General features: G+C 39.6%; 1 protein-coding gene across 1 annotated transcript in view; it reads right to left on the reverse strand.

Annotated features, from left to right (window-relative positions):
- The window catches only part of LOC101025279 (phospholipid phosphatase 1), a 68,005-nt gene that overhangs the window by 28,447 nt on the left and 17,638 nt on the right, over positions 1-21,920 (reverse strand). The window contains exon 3 of the mRNA XM_003899679.5: positions 9,399-9,679. Coding sequence (XP_003899728.2) covers positions 9,399-9,679 — 281 coding nt within the window. The remainder of the gene's footprint in view (positions 1-9,398; positions 9,680-21,920) is intronic.

The following is a 21,920-nucleotide window of genomic DNA, read 5'->3' on the forward strand; positions in this document are numbered from 1 at the left end:
GCTACTCTGTAGGCTGAGGCAGGAGTACTGCTTGAACTCAGGAAGCAGAGCTTGCAGTGAGCAGAGATCATGCCACTGCACTCCAGGCTGGGCGACAGAGTGAGACTCCATCTCCGACAACAACAACAAAAAAAGCTAAATAATTACTTTTAATATGTACAGCTCTGCAATTTCAGTTATCCAAATATTAATTCTGCTTTTAAAGAGGGTGCTTTCCCAACCCTTACACAGGACTGTAAGTGGACATTTGCAATGTGGATGGTTGTAGAAATTTTAAATAGGTAAAAAGCCTAAGTATACTTAGGTCAAAAGTGCAAAGTAACAGTACATGGCAGCCAATTTATATACATCAGGAAGAGAGAGTGAACGAGTATGACATGTATATATCACAAAATATTTTTATACCATTTTAAATCAATAATGTATTTCATATTTTGTCAAAATGGCTTGTACAAGAAACAAAAATATCATCAATAAGAAATATCACAAGAAAACTCTGAGCTAAAACAAAATAAGATTTATGTACCTGAACCAGAGAAATGATATATGTGTGAATAATTTGCAAGGGGGCTCATGCCTGTAATCCCAGCACTCTGGGAGGCCAAGGCAGGTAGATCACAAGGTCAGGAGTTCGAGACCAGCCTGGTCAATATGGTAAAACTCCATCTCTACTAAAAATGCAAAAATTAGCTGGACGTGGTGGCAAGTGCCTGTAGTCCCAGCTACTTGGGATGCTAAGGCAGGAGAATCGCTTGAACCCAGGAGGTGGAGGTTGCAGTGAGCCGAGATTGTACCACTGCACTCCAACCTAGGTGACAGAGCGAGACTCCATCTCAAAAAAAAAAAAAAAAAAAAAATTCATTTACATTACACTGTCTAGACTTTAGGTACACTCTTACCATCACAATGACTTTCTTAAATTCGTTGGTTGAGAGAAAAGATTAGAGTTTTCCTGCCTAATTTATTAACATGTTGGTTGATCCAAGAGATATTAGAGACGTAGGCATGGCATTTGGTGGAATAGTACAAAACAGAGAACCAACACCCTGAGACCGAAGTCCCACCTCCATTTTATTAAGTTTCTAGAATCAAAAACAAAATGCTAATCCTTACTGTGCTTCAAGATCTTTATTCATAAAAGTGGGACAATATTATTGTCCATGCCTATGTTACAAGAGTGCTAAAAGGATGAAAATGAGTAACAAATGGTCAGCATGCAAAAGCTTGGATATTTATGCCAGAAAATAAGGAGATCGTTAACTCCCAGGTTAATCTATGATCACTGAAAATAAACACCTTTCTTCATTTGGTTATAAGTAAATAATAAACTAATACATATATGCTTTTTTTCCTGTAGCTTGGTCATGTATTAACCTTTAAAAAAAAAAACAATAAATGAAGATGTATATTGTAACCCCTAGAGAAACCACCAAAAAACAGATAATGTGTCAGTAGGATACTTAAATTGCTACACTAAAAAAAAAATTGTTTAATACAAAGGAAAGCAGTATAGGAAGAACAGTAACAAAGAGACGAAACATAGAAAATACATAGCAAAGCTGGGCGTAGTGGCTCATGCCTGTAGTCCCAGCACTTAGGGAGGCCAAGGCAGGTAGATCACCTGAGGTCAGGAGTCCGGGACCAGACTGGTCAACATGGTGAAACCCCGTCTCTACTAAAAATGCAAAAATTAATTGGGCGTGGTGGTGCATGCCTGTAATCCCAGCTACTCGGGAGGCTGAGGTGGGAGAGTTGCTTGAACCCAGGAGGCAGAGGCTGCAGTAAGCCAAGATCATTCCACTGCAATCCAGCCTAGATGACAAAGTGAGACCCTGTCTCAGTTTAAAAAAATAAAATTAAACTTAAAACCTTCCCACAAATAAACTTCTAGGCCCAAATGGCTTCACTGATGAATTTGACTAACATTTAATACCAAACTTTTGACACCAAAGCTAGACAAAAACTTTACAAGAAAACTACAGACCAGTAACTCATGAACATAGATATAAAAATCCTTAACAAAATATTAGCAAACCAAAACCAATTAATATAAAAAGTATAATACTCCATGACCAAGTATATACCCCAGGGATAAAAAGTTGCTTTGATATTCAAAAAACTAACATAATATATTATATTAGAGAATAAAGAGGAAAAACAATATAGCCATCTTAACAAACAGAAAAAGCATGTCACAAAATCCAATACCCATTCATGATAAAAATCTAACAAAAAGCATCTACAAAAAAAAAAAATGAAACACACAAGTAACATATTTGTGAAAGGCCGAGTGCTTCTTTCCTAAGGTCAGGAAGAAGACAAGCAATCTGCTCTCACCCCTTCTTTCAACCTTGTATTGGAGGTCTTAGCCAGTGTAATAAGGGAAGGAAAAGAAATCAAAGGCAATGTGGAAGAGAAAAGAAGTACAGCTCTCTTTATTCACACACAACATGAATGGGAAAGCAAAAAACCTTCAGGAATCTATAAAATTACTCCAAGTAATAAATTAAATTAGCAAGATTGCAGGATACATGATTAATATAAAAACCAACTGTACTTCTACATGCTCAAAACAATTGGAAATTGATTTAAAAAAAAAACTCACAATGGCATTAAGTTAGTAATACACTTAACAAAACATATGCAAGTCCCAGACCCTAAAAACTAAAAAATACTGGCATGAGAAACTAAAGAAAACCTAAGTTAATGGAGAGATACATATTCATGGATTGGAAGCCCCAATATTAAGATGGCAATTCTTCAAAAATTGATCTATATATTTGAAGCAATCCCAATAAAAATTCTGCCCTTTCAAAGAAAACATACAGAACTTACAATAGACAAAGCAAGCTTTAAAAAGAAGGACAAAGTTAAAAACTTCCCAATACACCTCATTTTAAAACCTATTACAAAGTTGCAGTATGGTATTCACATGAGAGGCATACAGAGCAATGAAGTAGATTAAGTGTCCAGAAATAGACGCACATGTATATGGTCGATTCATTTTCAACAAAAGTGCCAACGGAATTCAATGTGAAAATGGGGTTTTTTGGTCAATAACGTTGGAACAACCAGATATTCAATGGAGAAAAAGTAGATATTGACCCTTTTTGTCACATTATACACAAAAAAAAATTCAAATGGATCACAATAATAAACAAAGAACTTACTGGAACATTGAGGCAAGTAAAGATTTCTTAGGACACAGAAAGCACAAACCATAAAAGAAAAAAATGATAAATTAGATTCCATCAAATTTAAAACTTCTAAGCTTCAAAAACCACCATTAAGAAAATAAAGCAGCTGGCCGGGCGCGGTGGCTCATGCCTGTAATCCCAGCACTTTTGGAGGCCAGGCGGGCAGATCACGAGGTCAGGAGATTGAGACCATCCTGGCTAACACAGTGAAACCCCGTCTCTATTTAAAAAAAAAATACAAAAAAATTAGCCAGGCGTGGCGACGGGCACCTGCAGTCCCAGCTACTCGGGAGGCTGAGGCAGGAGAATGGCGTGAACCTGGGAGGCGGAGCTTGCAGTGAGCCGAGATCACGCCACTACACTCCAGCCTGGGGGACACAGCAAGACTCCATCTCAAAAAACAAACAAAACAAAACAAAAACAAAAACAAAAGAAAAGAAAGCCATAAAAAAGAATGAGTTCATGTCTTTTCCAGGGACAAGCATGAAGCTGGAAACCATCATTCTCAGCAAACTAATACGGGAATAGAAAACCAAACGCCACATGTTCTCATTCATAAGCGGGAGTTGTACAATGACAACACATGGACAGAGGGAGGGGAACATTACATGCCGGGGCCTGTCAGGGGGTGCAGGGTTAGGTCGGGGGAGAGCATTAGGACAAACACCTAATGCATGTGTGGCTTAAAAACTAGATGAACGGGTTGACAGGTGCAGCAAACCACCATGGCACATATATACCTATGTAACAAACTTGCACGTTCTGCACCTGTATCCTAGAACTTAAAGTAAGATAAAAAAGAAAAAGAAAAAGTTGGGCCAGGAGCAGTGGCTGACGCGTGTAATCCTAGCACTTTGGGAGGGTGAGGTGAGATCACTTGAGGTCAGGAGTTCAAGACCAGCCTGGCCAACATGGTGAAACTCATCTCTACTAAAAATACAAAAAGTAGCTGGACGTGGTGGCACACACCTGTAATCTCAGCTACTCAAGAGGCTGAGGCATGAGGTTGCAGTGAGTCAAGGTTGTGCCATTGCACTCCAGCCTAGGTAACAGAGTGAGACTCCGTCTCAAAAAAAAAAAAAAAAGAAAGAAAGAAAAGAAAAAGTTGATTAGGCATGGTGGCTCATGCTTATAATCCCAGCACTTTGGCTTTGGAAGGCCAAGGCAAGAGGGTCGCTTGAGCACAGGAGTTCAAAAACAGCCTGGACAACAAACAAAGCAAGACCCTGTCCCTCAAACAAATGAACAAACAAATAAATAAATAAATAAATAAGAAAATAAATAGCAAGCCACAGATTGAGAGAAAATATTTTCAAAACATATATCTAACAAACGACTTCTATTCAGAATATATAAAGAACTCTTACAACTCAGGCAAGCAACTGTTTTTTTTTTTTAATGGGTAAAAGACATTTCAAAAATGACAATAGCTGAATGGACAAACACACGAGAAGATGTTCAGCAACACTGGTCATTAAGGAAATACAAATTAAAACCACACTGAGACACCATAACAAAAACCTCTAGAATGGCTAAATTAACAAAGACTGGCCATTAACAAATAATGGCAAGGATGTGAAGTTAACTGGGATTCTCATGCATTGTTGGAGAGAATGCAAAATGGTACAACCACTGTGTAAAAGATTGGCAGGTTCTTAGAACGGTAACTACACACATGCTATATAGTCCAGCACTTCTACTCCTAGATATTTGTTCAAGAAAAATAAAAGTATGTATTACTGTACTGGTACATAATGTTCAGAACATCTTTTTTGTTTTTTGCTTTTTTTCTTTTTTTGAGAAAGAGTCTTCTTGTTCTGTCGCCCAGGCTGGCACAATCTGGGCTAACTGCAACGTCCACCTCACAGGTTCAAGTGATTCTTGTGCCTCAGCCTCTCAGCCTCCCGAGTAGCTGGGATTACAGGTGTGTACCACCACACCTGGCTAATTTCTGTATTTTTAGTAGAGACAGGGTTTCACCATGTTGGCCAGGCTGGTCTTGAAATCCTGACCTCAAGTGATCCACCCGGCCTTGGCCTCCCAAAGTGCTGGCATTACAGGCGTGAGCCACCGCACCTGGCCAAAACAGCTTTATTTTTAAAAGCCAAAACTTGGAGGCAACCCAAATGTCCATCAATATTTGTATGAATGGATAAGTAAACTGTGTTATATCCATACAATCGAATATACCTCAGGGGGGAGAAAAAGGAACAACATGGATGAATTGCAAAACTAACATGTTAAGTGAAAGAAGGCAGACACAACAAAGTACTCACTGTATGATTCCTTTTAGATAATATTCTAGAAAACACAAAACTATAGGGGCAGAAACTTGACCCTGGGTTTGCAGATGGGAGTGTGAATTGACTGTAAACACTCAGGGACAAGCTTTTCAAATATCTGAAAACTTGACTGTACTGGTAAATAACTTTACGAATACAATTTATTTGGTTTATTCAATTGTACACTTAAAATGGCCAAATTTTATGTTATGTGAATTATACCTCAAAAAAGCTATTTAAAAGAGTAGTTCAACTAGTATCTATTCTATTTTTTCCTTTGTAATTTAAATCCTATAAGTGTTTTTTTGTGTGTGGGGGGTGGTTTTTTATTGTTGTTGTTGTTGTTGTTGTTGTTTTTTGAGATGGAGTCTCACCCTGTCACACAGGCTGGAGTGCAGTGGCGCAATCTCTGCTCACTGCAACCTCTGCCTCCCAGCTTCAAGCAATTCTCCTGCCTCAGCCCTAAAGCTAGATCTGTGAAGGCACAGATTTTTTTTTTTTTTCTTGAGACGGAGTCTTGCTCTGTTGCCCAGGATGGAGTGCAGTGGCATTATCTTGGCTCACTGCAACTTCCTCTCCCGGGTTCAAGCGATTCTCCTGCCTCAGCCTCCCGAGTAGCTGGGATTACAGGCATGCAGCCACCATGCCTGTCTACTTTTTGTATTTTTAGTAGAGATGGGGTTTCACCATGTTGGCCAGACTGGTCTTGAACTCTTGATGTCAAGTGATCTGCCCACCTCTGCCTCCCAAAGTGCTGGGATTGCAGGCATGAGCCACCATGCCAGCCGTAATCCTATAGCCGGTTTTATCATTGCATTCATAAATAGGTATGGCATTTTTAAAAGGCTATATGGTTAAGCTATAGATGGAAGAAGAAATCATGATAATTTTATTCTATTAAATTGGGGTGTCCAATCTTTTGGCTTCCCTGCAGCATACTGGAAGAAGAACCGTCTTCGGCCAAGCATAAAATGCACTAACAATAGCTGATGATAAACAAACAAACAAAAATCATAATGTTTTAAGAAAGTTTACGAATTTGTGTCTCCGTCTCAAAGCCATCCTGGGTCACATGTGGGCCACAGGTCGGATAAGCTTGTATCAGATTTTGTTTTACATGGTATGTTTTTACCCAGCCATTTGTTCTTCTTTATAATTTGTTCTAAATTTCAGTCTCATTTTCAATAGGCTTCCTCTCCTCCACCCAAGGCATTTGTTCATCCCCTCTGTTCCTACTCCTCCACTGAACACTCTAGAATTCTGGCTCTACTGTTAAATTCCTCTATCTTTCTCTGTGTCTCCAAACTGTTCCCTGAAGGCTCTCTGTACCTTCTAGCCATTCAATCAAAGAAGCTTTCCCTAAGATACTGCTCGCCCCTGCAGGGAATGAGATCTCCATAGCCCATATACCTTACGAGTCCAGTATTGATGTTGGTGTTTTCTTCATTCATCAAAGTCATTTCTGGACCATGCTTCCTCTACCCCTCTTACAAAAATGCTTGTTCACCTGAGCTCACATCAACAATATCACCTTCTACCAACTATTTCTCAACTGTCTATCTCTTCAGTCACTTTTCCCTCCTTCATTAAGACTTTACACCCATATCAGTCCTCCTCAACACCTCAAAGCTTGCCATTTAACAGCTCGATCTTTCTCTTCTTTGACCTCATTATCATCAAGCAAGTTCTCTTCCATTCTCATCATTTGTTTAATGTAAATCTTCCTTGTCAGACTAAGGTCCATGAAGATGGGGACCAGAGATGTCTGGTTCACTGCTAACCCCTAAGCAAATAGCATAGTATATACTCTAGTTAAATACGATTTTTTTTCATCCCCACTAAATACAAAAAATTGAAGCTACTGGCTGGGCACCATGGCTCATGCCTGTAATTTCTGCACTTTGGAAGCCCAAGGCAGGCAGATCACCTAAGGTCAGGAGTTTGAGACCAGCCTGGAAAACATGGTAAAACCCCATCTCTACTAAAAATACAAAAATTAGCAGGGCATGGTGGCGCGTGCCTGTAGTCCCAGCTACTCAGGAGGCTGAGGCAGGACAATCACTTGAACCCGGGAGGCGGAGGCTACAGTGAGCCGAGATGGTGCCACTACATTCCAGCTTGGGTGAAAGAACAAGACTCCATCTCAAAAAAAAAAAAAAAAAAATTGAAGCTACTAGTAGGCCCACATTGCTTACAAGAAAAACAACAAAGACAATGGACTATCTGGAAATCGTATCTAAAAAAAATCAAACAAAGGATGTTTTACCCAAGAAAGTATTTGTACTTTGAACAATTAAAGGAAATTAAACTTAATATATAAAAAGGCTGACAATTTTTAAACTTGAGATGAGGAATTGGCTCTGCTACTAATTAGTGGCTTTACTTAGTGTTCTTAGTCCTCTATTTTTACCTCATCTATAAATTTAAAAAGTTGGATCTTCTGAGTTCTAAACATTCTTTTCATTCATGTCGAATGGTGCCCCAGCATGCAAAAAGGAGCCCAATAAGGATGTTATAAGATGGCAACCTGATGAGCCAGACCTGTCACAATCTGAACCAAGTTACCTTATTAAAAAAAAAAATCTAAAAAATAATAATAATCTAAGAATACTAAGATCTAGCAGAGCTTCATAAATAATGGTGGGACTAGATCAGGGTTCAGCAAACTATGAACCCTGGGGCAGTCGCTGTTTTTGTAAAGTTTCTTGGAACATAGCCACATTATTCATTTAAGTATTATCTATGGCTGCTTTCTTGCTATTAACAGCAGAGTTCCATAGTTGTGAAAGAGACTACATGGCCCACAGAGCCTAAAATATTTACTATTGGCTGGGTGTGGTGGCTCATGCCTGCAACCCCAGCACTTTGGGAGGCCAAGGTGGAAGGACCACTTGAGCCCAGGAGTTTGACACTAGCCTGGGCAACATAGTGAGACCTAGTCTCTACAAAATAATAATATAAAAATGTAAAAAAGCCGGGCGTGGTGGCTCAAGCCTGTAATCCCAGCACTTTGGGAGGCCGAGACGGGCGGATCACGAGGTCAGGAGATCGAGACCATCCTGGCTAACACGGTGAAACCCCGTCTCTACTAAAAATACAGAAAAAGCAACCGGGTGAGGTGGCGGAAGCCTGTAGTCCCAGCTACTTTCGGAGGCTGAGGCAGAAGAATGGCTGATAAACCGGAGGAGCTTGCAGTGAGCGGTCCGCCACACTTCAACCAGGCGACAAGCGAACTCCAATCTCAAAAAAAGTAAAAAAGAATTTATATATATATATATACACACACACACACACACAAATGTATATATATATATACACATTTCTTATCTGGCATTAGAAAAGAGGTTTGCTGACCCTAGCGATCTATAAGGTTCATTTAACATTCTTATATGCTGGCGATGAAAAAAAGAACTGCAGTAAAACACTCTTAAATGGAAGACAGCAATAAAAAAGGAATAAGGCATGAGGAGAGAGAACAATTCAAACAAGATCAAAATTCGGCCGGGCGCGGTGGCTCACGCCTGTAATCCCAGCACTTTGGGAGGCCGAGGCGGGCGGATCACAAGGTCAGGAGATCGAGACCACGGTGAAACCCCGTCTCTACTAAAAATACAAAAAATTAGCCGGGCGCGGTTGTGGGCGCCTGTAGTCCCAGCTACTCGGGAGGTGAGGCAGGAGAATGGCGTGAACCCGGGAGGCGGAGCTTGCAGTGAGCCGAGATCGCGCCACTGCACTCCAGCCTGGGCGACAGAGCAAGACTCTGTCTCAAAAAAAAAAAAAAAAAAAGATCAAAATTCACCTCCCAGTGATAACACTAACTTCTCTTTTTAAGCCAGTGCATGGCTTATCTTCCAGTCACTGAAACCTTCTATTCCAAGAATATACAAGATTAAACAAGCATTAGCGATTTAACACTCACCTGCCTTCCTTAACTTTTTCTGCATTCCCTCGACATATGTAGTTTTCAATGTAACCATCGCTGCAGTTGATTTTTGACCAATCTGGATCACAAACATCCAAGAAGTGAGGCCGCAGTCTGCCTATTGAATACTTGGCAATGTCAGTCAGGGACTGACTAGCAGCTGCACCAAATAAAAAGGTTCCAATGGCTTTGTAAATAGTGGCTATGTAGTTATTCCTGATAAAGGAATTTGAGTGCAAAAGGTTACAGTAAACAGACAGGGTTTCTCCAAGAATCATCTGAAAAAGAAACAGAAAAATAACATGTTAAAGTAGCAAGCAGGCACTTTAAACAAAACGAAACATAGTGGGGAAGAAGAAAATGGTAAATCACAAAAAGATCTTTGTTTTAAAAACTGTCCCAGCCCCTTTTTTCTTTACAATGGAGAGTCAACTTCAGATATCCAATTCTAAACCACAAAAAAGGTGTCTTATCAATGGTGAACATTATTCACAAAGCCATGGCTGGGCCAAAAACATATCATTGCTTACCTAAAATAACAAGATCATTTTTTTTTCTTGTATTCAAACAAACAGAGTTTTAAAAAGTAGAAAGAGATATATCCTGGAGGACAAAAACTATGGCTTGTCCAAAAAACAAACTTCCGGCTGGGCGTGGTGGCTCATGCCTGTAATCCCAGCACTTTGGGAGCCCAAGGCGGGTGGATCACCCGAAGTCAGGAGTTCGAGACCAGCCTGGCCAACATGGTAAACCCTGTCTCTACAAAAATTACAAAAAAACAACCAGGCATCGAAGAAGGTGCCTGTAATCCCAGCTACTTGGGAGGCTAAGGCAAGAGAATCACTTGAACGTGGCAGGCGGAGGTTGCAGCGAGCCGAGATTGTGCCATTGCACTCCAGCTTGGGCAACAAGAGCAAGACTCCATCTCGATAAATACATACATACATACTTCCCCAATCAGAAACTCCTGTGTATAAGTACTTTTACCTGACAGAGTCTTCATTTTTCTCAAATATTCCTTTGAATCAAAGACATCCACCATATTAAAAAGGGTAAAATCATTTCAGGGAGGATTGCTAGAGGATACAGAGGGCAGGGATTTAGCTAACAGGATATACCAGTCCTGCCTTCCAGGTGACCTCTGCTGGAGGCCCAAGGGGTGGGATGGGACTCTTAGTCACTAATTTAAAAGTATAAAAAGGTTTCTGATGCTTTACAAGTTAACAAACCAGTATCCTGAGAATTCAAAGAATACTGAATGGCAACATTATAAATAGTAACATTTGCTATTAAAAAAGACAGTAAGACTCTAGATACCTGAGACCAAAATAAACAGCTAAGGCCAGGCACTGTGGCTCAACTCCTGTAATCCCAGCACTTTGGGAGGCAGAGGCGGGTGAATCATTTGAGGTCAGGAGTTCGAGACCAGCCTGGCCAATATGGTGAAACCCCGTATCTACTAAAAATACCAAAAATTAGCCAGGAGTGGTGGCAGGCGCCTATAATCCCCAGCTACTTGGGAGACTGAGGCGGGAGAATCGCTTGAACCTGGCAGGTGGAGGCTGCAGTGAGCCAAGATGGCGCCACTGCACTCCAGCCTCAGCGCGACACAGCAAGACTCCATCTCAAAAAAATAATAATTAAAAACAACAACAACAACAACAAAAACCACTTAAACACAGAATAGTCTGAACAGTGGGTTTGCTAATCTGTGTGGAGAGAATATAAGTAGCAAAGCTTGACTTGAAATACATTACTAGTTTCTCTACTTCACCTTAAATTTATATAAACAATTTTATAAAGCATTCAAACATTTCCATTTAATGAGGATCAACTGTCTTCAGGGTAAGTCTTACCATAAGTAAAATAAATGGTTGCTTCCTGAAAGGGATTTCAAGAATCTGATACCTAAAATCCTTTCCTTATTCTGGCTCAATGACTCCTAGAGTTCCATAATTAGAATGTTATAACTTTGACAATGAGACTCTGAACTCTACAAGGTAAGGAGGATTTCTTAATTGCTGAACAGAAACCTCCTATCACCAGAGTGACCTAAACAAAGTAGGTGGTCAATAAATTTTAGTGGCAGGTACTGCCTTGGGTAAACAGCAAATGCCCTTAGTTTACACATTAAGCCCCATAAAAATACAGTTCTAATTACAGTCCTTAATGTGAATGAATTAATCAGATTCTTTTCTGAGAACAGGTCACAGGAGAGGAAAACTATACGTACTTCCAGGAATGCCATTCCTATACAATTTTGCTTAGGGTTATCCCTGACTGCCAACAGAAGAGCCCTTTCCATTTCAGTATACATTGCCTCCTTATGCCAGGAAGGGGTCCCAGTATTTCCTCAGAGATTAGTAGCCAGAAAGAACTTATCTAACATTTCATTTTGGAATTAATCTTTGATTCTTGAAAACATATCAAGTATATTAATCAACCACAGTTTTAGCAGTTGAAACTTCCACATCTCAGGTATCAGCTGTTCTTCCACATCTCAGCTATCAGCTGGCACTCGACTATTTTCCAAAAGCAGGTAGTATGTTTTGTGAGTCTTCCTAGTCATAATCATCATAGTTTATGGCCACCCAAATCCTGGCTCTTGCCAGTGATGACAGAAAATGAGTTTGCTAGGAATATTCAGAATACTGGGCACAGATTAAAAGCTGATCTTCAGAAGCAGTATAAGCTGATACTTAACCATTAATACTGGGAATGCAGGGAAGTCTCTAAAGCCAGCAAATGCTAGGTTAACTTACATCACTGAGAGAAGCAGACAATAGAGGAGTTCTAAATTAATTCTTCTGAATTAAATGCAGAGATGTGTCTGCCCATTTGATCCACACAAGATAGCCATATTGTTTTGTTTCATTTCAATTCCTTATCCTGACCTTTGAGCCATTTATGCCAATTCTTAACCTTTCATGAAGTCAACAGCTAAGCCAAGTGTGGCCTAATCCTAAAACTGAGATTATTTATAATGTATTATTTACTCAGATTCTAGGATATGATAAATTATCAAAGAAATAAAAATAATGTTTGGAGGAGTAAAACAATACTTATGAAGTTCAAAGCTAATAATTATCTAAATCAGAGTGATTCAACCTTTTTAAACCTGTCTCCCATAGTATTCTCTTACCATCCCCTTTAAATCTCCATCAACCAAGATAGTTTTATGTTTCTACACTGTCCCTATGATTTTGTATCTTTCATTCAGGGCCCATCTTCCCAAAAGAACAATCTAAAATCAATGGCACATCTCCACATCTTCTTCTCCCTCCTAAGTATCTCTAACCACTTCCATTTCCTTTATTCTACTGATTTTTTCACAAAAGTCAAAATTGTCTCATCCGATCAAACAGATTTTCTTTCTTTTTTTTTCTTTTTTTTTTTTTGAGATAGAGTCTTGCTCTGTTGCCCAGGCTAGAGTGCAGTGGCACAATCTCGGCTCACTGCAACATCTGCCTCCCAGGTTCAAGCGATTCTCCTGCTTCAGCCTCCTGTGTAGCTAGGATTACAGATGTCCACCACTGCGCCCAGCTAATTTTTGTCTTTTTAGTAGAGAAGAGGTTTCACTATCTTGACCAGGCTGGTCTTGAACTCCTGACTTTGTGATCCACCCACCTCGGCCTCCCAAAGTGCTGGGATTACAGGAGTGAGCCACCGCACCCAGCCAGATCAAACAGATTTTTATCAACTCTCACTTACTTTAACTTCTCGGTATATTTGACTTCACTGACCACTTCCTCCTTACTGAAATTATCCCATGTCTTCTGAGAAACTATAATAATCCTGGTTCTCTACCGGCCAGGTTCCCTCAATCACTCATTTATTAATGAATCATTTGCAACTCATGTCAAGGCCCTGGTGTGCAATCTTAATCATGGCGATTTTTTTAAATAAATGATTTACTTTCTAGTAAACGAAGTTAAATGTATACAAGTCTAACTGAGCATTGCCTGAAAGAGGCTGAGTTAATGAATAAAATAGAATTATGTTAATTTAGCACATAAGGCTGGGCATGATGGCTTACACCTATAATCCCAGCACTTCGGGATGTTGAGGCAGGAGGGTTGCTTGAACCCAGGAGTTTGAGACACAAGCCTGCGCAACACAGAGAGATTGTATCTCTTAAAAAAAAAAAATGTAATTAGGCGGTTGTGGTGGTGCACACCTGTGGTCCCAGCTCCTCAGGTGGCTGAAGCAGGAGGATCACTTAAGCCCAGGAGGTCCAGGCTGCAGTGAGCTCTGATCACACCACTGCACTCCAAGCCTGGGTGACAGAGAAAGACTCTGTCAATCAATTAATCAAAACATACATATATAAAACCACTGCCCTAAGCAGTGTTTGTTTTCAGTGATACTGTAGAGATGAATAACAGTACGTTTAAACAATCTGTTCTTTTTAAAGCAGTCTGTACTTATCTATTAATTTACTTGCCATTTTATTAAATGTAAAGATAACTTTCTCACAGGTTATGTTGAGAGAGTAAAGAATAGGCCGGGCACAGTGGCTCACACCTGTAATCCCAGCACTTTGGGAGGCTGAGGCGGGTGGATCATGAGGTCAGGAGCTCAAGACCATCCTGGCCAACATAGTGAAACCCCATCTTTACTAAAAATACAAAAATCAGCTGGATGTGGTCGCGGGCGCCTGTAATTCCAGCCACTTGGGAGGCTGAAGCAAGAGAATCGCTTGAACCCAGGAGTCAGAGTTTGCAGTGAGCCAAGATTGCGCCACTGCACTCCAAGCCCAGGCAACACAGCGAGACTCTGTCTCAAAAAAAAGAAAGAAAAGAAAAGAAATAGCAAAGAATTCCAAGTTAATGAAATATAATTCATGAGTTTTTGCTAACTAAGCATTTTGTCAAGCCCTGTATAGGCTGTGCACATCAACACAGCGCCCAGCAATCAGTGGCCTGCTCTACTGCAGCCCTCCAGGCTAGAGCAAATTCCTGTAGTTCTGTTTGCATGGCATCCTTTTTTACTGAGACCAAAAAAAAGGGCAGAATTGAAAGACAAGTCTATTTCTAGCACTGTTTATTTGAATATTTGAATCCTGTCTGAAATTGGCTATTTGCAACTAAAGTCCTACTAAAAATGTCGTATTTAATTGCTTAGCAATCACTCAGAAACATATATACTTTTTTTAAAAAGACCCTACTCCCTCCTTAATGGAAGAATTATAGACTAGGCTTTCTTTTAGCAGTAAAAATTCAGTGTAAAAAATTATCTAGATTAAAAGAATACCTGATTTCTTAAAACTTCCCCGTATTTCGGGAGAGTCACCAACATTACTGTGTAATTACTCTATAGTTCCTTCATACAGTTTCATTCAGGCACCTAGGACATGCTGGGCTCCATGCCAGGTGGTGAGGACACGAAGATGAACAAGATATCATCTCTGCTTTCAAGGAGCTCACAGTCTTATAAAACAAGTATCTGTATAGCAAAGGTTTTCTTTTACTAATTATGCACCACAAATTACAAGTTAACTTTCAGTGCTAATAAAGTATTACGATCATTCTTAAGACATTTCTAAATTAAGAAGTTTTTCTTTTTTTAAAATAAACTCCAAAAACAGATATGATATACATGCTGTCATCTTTGGCCTATCTCCTGGATACAACTATATATTTTTTTAATCAAAAAAAAAAAAAATCTGTGTGTGTGTGTGTGTGTGTGTGTGTGTTTGAGAGAGGGTCTCACTCTGCTGCCCAAGCTGGAATGCTGTGGTGCAATCATGGTTCACTGCAGCCTCAACTTCCTGAGCTCAAGGGATCCTCCTGCTTCAGCCTTTTGAGTAGCTGGGACTACAGGCTCCTGCCCACCGTGCCTGGCCTTTTTTTTTTGAAGTGGGGGTGAGTGGGGGGTGGATATAGGCAGCGGTCTTGCTATGCTACCCAGGTTGGTCTCATACTTTGGGGCTCAAGTGATCCTCCCGACTTGGCCTCCCAAATGCTGGGATTAAAGGCATAAGCCACCACATCCAGCATATTTTCTGGTTTTTTGTTGTTTTTTTTTCCCAGACGGAGTCTCATCGTGTCACCCAGGCTGGAGTACAATGGTGCAATCTCGGCTCACTGCAACCTCCGCCTCCTAGGTTCAAGTGATTCTCCTGCCTCAGCCTCCTGAGTAGCTGGGATTACAGGTGTGTGTCACCACACCCAGCTAATTTTTGTATTTTTAGTAGAGGTGGGGTTTCGCCAGGTTGACCAGGCTGGTCTCGCACTCCTGACCTCAGGTGATCCGCCCGCCTCGCCTCCCAAAGTGCTAGCATTACAGGCGTGAGTCACTGCACCCAGCCTTCTGCTTATAAAGCAGAAGATTTATAAGAGATTATAAAAATCATGTAGTCCAGTCGATAGTCTTATCCCTAAACACATTCTTTAAGCATTTCTACCTGAAATACTGGAAAACAACAGTTACTATTTTAGTTTAAGACTCAGTCTTGCATTCAGTACCAGTAAAAATTCTTTCATATTCACTACTAATCATATATAGAACTACAGCTTTTCTCTCCTGTGTATATTATCTAAAAATTATTTAAAGTAAGCATGCATTATATAAAGTTTTAACATCACTTAGCAATTTTTCTTTTCTAGAACTCAGTACAGAGGGAGAGTCAAAAACAGTAGGTACATACACACAGATACAATAAATTATAAAATGATATCCTATGTATAAAGTATGCTAGAATCATATTGCTATAACATTCAACTATTGATCACAAGATTATTAAAACAATAACAAATTAGAGTTCTAACAATAACAGTGACATGGAAAAGATTAGCATAAAATCTATACATATCCAGCAAGGTTCTTTTCATTTTTTTTTTTTCTGTTTTTTTTTAAGATGGGATGTTGAAGTGTTGTCTGGGCTGGAGTATAATGGCTATTCACAGATGTGATCACCACATACTATAGTCTTCAACTGGGAGACTCAAGCAATCCTCCAGCCTCAGCCTCTTGAGTAGCTGGGACTACAGGCATGTCACCGTGCCTGGCTCTTATAATTACACACTGTTATTTTTTGACTCCACTTAAAATAGCTGAGATTATCTTGATCAAATAAACCATCAATTAAAGGTTTAAAAAGCACACATTGTTTTTGGAGGGTTATACATTTAAGCATTAAAAGAATAACAGAAAATTAAGCCAAGGCCCAATAGTTACAAACTTGGAAAAGTGGATTTAACTTACAACGATAATACTGAATGGAATGATTATTCCACCTAATAACGCATAAGGTATGGTGTCTTCTTTGTAAGGGTACTTGATGGACTCATCATTACAGAATACTCCTCGTTGGAAGGGGGTATGCCTTGAAGTAAGAATTGCAAAAGGCAATCCAGCTAGCAAAAGGGAATAAATGAAAATATCATTAAAAAAGAAATACCAAAACTAATTAATGTCAATAATTATCCCAGAGACTCTGTTTAAAAATGCATTTGCCATGAAAATAAGTGAGAGCACATGTAAAAAAGGAAATGCAGCAATGCATGCAACAGAAGTTGGAAAGATTACAGTTTTAAGATAAAGATGTTTTGTCTACAGCAAACAAAGCATTCAAATCCTCTATTAACCAATTTAATAAAGAATTATCTTTCCTTTGTTTCTGTGCAAACACACTAAATGGATTTTGGGAAAATCTCTTCTCACGTCCTTGTTGTCATTTAATCGCCAGGTTTCTAACACTACTTCAAAACCAATTTTTCATGGGCTTCACTTCCAAAAAGAAAACATTTTAGCATTCCACATTTGGATAGGTCATTGTCACTGGCTAAGCTATCACAGTATCTAAATAAAACTTTATCCACTCATTTCTGTATTGTCTATAGCAGCCTGAAAGCTGCTATAAAAAGAGGAATCTGAACATAAAGTTTCTTTTTTTTTTTTTTTTTTTTTTGAGACGGGGTCTCATTCTGTTACCCAGGCTACAGTGCCATGGCACGATCATAGCTAAGTGCAGCCTCGATCTTCTGGGCTCAAGCTATCCTCCTGCTTCAGCTTCTCGAGCAGCTGGGACCACAGGCACGCACCACCATGCTAAGCTAGTTTTTTGTTTTGTTTTAATTTTTTAGTAGAGATGAGGTCCAGCTATGTTGCCCAGGCTGATCTTGAACTCCTGAGCTCAACTGATCCTATGGCCTAAGCCTCCCAAAGTGCTGGGATTACAGATGTGAGCCATTGCACCCAGCCCTGAGCTTAGTTTCTTAAGATGATGATGGAGTCAAGCACAAAGGCACCTAACAGAGAGCGCTGTTTTTATCATCAGTGTTTTCTGTAAAGATCATGTCTTATACTCACCTCCTAAAATACCAATTTTTTGCCTAAATGTGAACTTCAAGAATTCAATTATCCTTTACTTCACTGAACTTGACCTACTGATTAATACTACAGCATACTAACTAGTGTTGTAAGAGATGCAGGTTAGCAGAAACCCTCCACGTGAGATCTGCTTTAAGACTGACCCAGGCCTGAAACGCTCATCTCCCTAAGTGATCCATGTCCCTGCAGTAATACCATAACCACTAAGCTAACACACTCACTGCAGAAGTGTTGCTTCTCTGTGAAGCACCAAGACTTGATGACCATTTGCAGTTCTCATTAACTCCACTAAGGCCCTAAAGGCTAAATGACAACCAAGCCTCTGCCACTCTGCCTGAGTGTATTTACCACAAATATCAAATCTGTTCAATCTATTATAAGAGCTAAAAAGGAGAAGCACACGAAATCACATTTCTTTCACTCTTAGCTCTTTTATTGATCTTCCCATTTTTCATTCAGACACTGAATACATGAACCAAAGCTTAGTTCTCTGTATTAGTCAATTTGCCAATAGCTGTCACCCCTTTAAAAAGTCTTTACGATGCTACAAGGTTCCCAAAGCTATACTCCTAGTAATGCTATGCCTTAAAAGAAAAAAAAAAAAAACAAAAAAAAAATAAACTAGAGCTGACCTTGCTGACACTTATACTGGCCCTCATATCCCAATTCAGACTATCCTCTGATTCACCAAATAGTTTTCATTCATAGGAATGGGATAAAATGGCCAAGTTTTCAATACATATACCATGGTTACAATATAACTTCAAAAGAATTTGCACAAACCTTTTGCACTTATGAGCACTGTGGAGGTAAACACACAGGACTGTGATTTTATTATTGGTTGCCCCATACAGTAACTAAATGCTTAGCCCCCTAATCAATAACCATACTCTAACTCAATGAGCAAATTTATTTTGTACATAAAAATAACCGCTACTTCTTTTTTCTTTTCTTTTTTTTTGAGATGGTGTCTTGCTTTGTTGCTCAGGCTGGGGTGCAGTGACAGAATCTCAGCTCACTGCACCCTCCACTTCTAGGACTCAAGCAATTATCCTGCCTTAGCCTCCCAAGTAGCCAGGAGTACAGGCACCCGCCACCACCCCAGGCTAATTTTTGTATTTTTAATAGAGAAGGGTTCTGCCATGTTGGCCGGGCTGGTCTCAAACTCTTGACCTCAAGTGATCCACCCAGCTCAGCCTCCCAAAGTGTTGAGATTATAGGCATGAGCCATAGTGTCCAGCCAAAGAACCACTATCTCTATAATCCAATTCAGTCTACACAAAATAATGGAAACTTTTACTGTCTACAAAGCATATTTCTGAATTGGTTGCATTTTCCAATAAACGTTTCTTTCTTTTGGAATAGTATATTTAGTATAGAAATTAAATTCATGGACATGGTGGCATGTGCCTGTAGTCCTGGCTACTTGGGAGGCTGAGGCAGGAGAATCACTTGAACCCAGGAGGTGGAGGTTGCAGTGAGCCGAGACTGTGCTACTGCACTCCAACCTGGGTGACACAGCGAGACTCTGTCTAAAAAAAAAAAGACAGAAACTAAATTCACATATAATAGGATTAGAGTCCAAAACTCACTAGGCTGTGTGTCCTTATTCTCAGAGAAAACATATAGGCCCAAATACCCAGGCCCAAATGTATTTAGAAATGCTATTACCATGTATGTCCATTAATATTAAGGGTTTTTTTCCCCCCAACCACAAAAACCATGTTAGAAATTATTCTTAGATTTAGAAAAAAAGTTTGTGGGTATTTTTCAGGATACTAGGGGAACAAAATAAAACCATATACAAAGGATAATAGCCCATTTAAAAAAATAAAAACATTCATGTGGGCAAATACTAAGTAAACCCACTGTGCAAGGAATTCTGCTAGGTGCTACCAGGAATACAAATTGAATAAGGCACAGTACGTAATTATAGCAGAGAATAAACTGAGGTTCAAAGAACTCTGAGTGTTCAAAAGAAAAGGAGAGTTGGTGATGCCTCTGAGTATGATATTCGATAAGCCAGTGGTTGTGACAGTCTCCATCTCAGCAGAAGGGGTCTAGGACAGAGACAAAGATTTGGGGATATAAAGGGTCTCTAAAGTCACAGAGGTACAAAACACTGTACAGGATGTATATAAAGAGAAAAGAAGTGGAGGGTGAGGCACAGAGCAACAGCAGAGGAAGAAGAGGAGAGGAAGAAGATTCACTAAGGCAGACTTGAGTGGGGTAAGGGCAGGTCAGGAGACAGCAACCACATCGTGGCCACATTAGAAAGAGAGGGCATTCAGGAGGTGGAGATTGGTCCACAGTGCCCAATATGGCGTCCAATGGGATTTCAATTGCCAGTCTTAGTAAAAGAGGTTTTAATAAGAAAGGGTAACACACAGACTGCAAGTTTTGGTAAGAAAATATGAGAAAATAAGCATGAATCTACCACAAATGCACACTATTCTGTTGAGAGAATCAAGAAAAGAGGTTGCCAACACCAAAGACCTTAGAAATATTTTTAAATTGATAATAAATAATAGCCAATATTTGCCATTCCTCAAATACGCCCATGAGATTTTTTTTTTTTTTTTTTTTTGAGACAGAGTTTTGCTCTTGTCGCCCAGGCTGGAGTAAAATGGTGTGATCTCGGCTCACTGCAACCTCCACCTTCCAGGTTCAAGCGATTCTCCTGCCTTGGCCTCCAGAGTAGCACCTCCAGAGTAGGTGAGCACCACCACGCCCAGCTAATTTTTTTGTATTACTAGTAGAGATGGGGTTTCACCATGTTGGCCAGGCTAGTCTCAAACTCCTGACCTCAGGTGATCCACCCGCCTCAGTCTCCCAAAGTGCTGGAATTATAGGCATGAGCCACTGTGCCCAGTCAAGATGTACTGAATCAACGCCATTACCCAATGCCATTTCATTTTCACTAACTATCTAAATCTAAACACAGACCCCTGAAAGGTGATGAAGAAAAAGACCAAACCACGGGTTGCTCACTCACCCACTTAAGGCTCAAAAAGAACAGCTCTTTCAGATTCCTGTTCTGGAAATACGGGAATTGTAACAAAAACTGATTAAGTCCAAGGTGGCAAACAACACTGGGCCATGTACAAGGAAGACTGGCTGAAGAAGAAGCTGAGAACAAAGCAGGTCTACAGAGGAGGAAGTAGTGACTAGCCTGGTCCCTGAATGGGTGAAATGGGAAGGTAGCTGTGGTTCCCCAATGCCAAAAGGCCTCAGTGATCTTGCTGCTTGGGGTTATTACAGCACCTTGTATCCTTTTCAACAAAGCCCAATTTTACTTAATCTAGTTAGAAAGAATTTCTACTCCTTGAAAGTAAGAGAGACAAAGTAAAAACAATTATAATTTAACCATTCCTCCCACTTTGAGAGCATGTAGGTTATTTTTAATTTTTTGATTACCCTATATGATGCCATAGTTAACATTTCCGAATACAAATTCTTGTTTGCATTTCTAATTTCCTTAAGATATATATGTAAGTGGAATTGAAAGATACAAACATTAAATCCTTGATAAACTATTCCAAAAGGGTTACTGCACACCACCAACTTACTTCACCAGACAGTGTAGAAAAGTGAGCAGAAATGCAAACATTTAAATAGATACTTGATGTTAACTTTGACATTTACTAAAGATTTCAAGGCAAAACTTCGTTTATCAATTCAGTCAAAAACCCTTTTCCTTTTACCTGAAAGATTATATCTCTAAATCCCTTTCATCACTTCTCAAATGACTACCCTCGTCAAACACTGTTTCTCTTATTACTTGAGCTGGCAAAATTCATTTTCACTCTCCCTTTTTTTTAATTGAGGTATAATTTACATACCATAAAATTAATCCAGTCTAAGTATATATATAATTCAATGGTTTTGGTAAATTTATATTGTGATGCAACATCACCACAATCTAGTTTTAGAACATTTTCATTACCCCCCAAATTCCCTTGAGCCTATTTGCATTCAATCCCTGCTCCCACTAACAAACCCAGGCAACCACTCATCTGCTATCTGTCTCTACGTAAATTTGCCTTTTCTAGACATTTCATATAAATGGAATTACACAATATGTAGTATTTTATATGTGGCTTTTATCACTCAGCATAATTTTTTTGAGGTTCATCTGTGTTACAGCATGCATTTTGTTCCTTTTTATTAATGAATATTCAGTTA

The sequence above is a fragment of the Papio anubis genome, chromosome 5 (genome assembly GCF_008728515.1).
Source record: "Papio anubis isolate 15944 chromosome 5, Panubis1.0, whole genome shotgun sequence".
Lineage (NCBI taxonomy): Eukaryota > Metazoa > Chordata > Mammalia > Primates > Cercopithecidae > Papio > Papio anubis.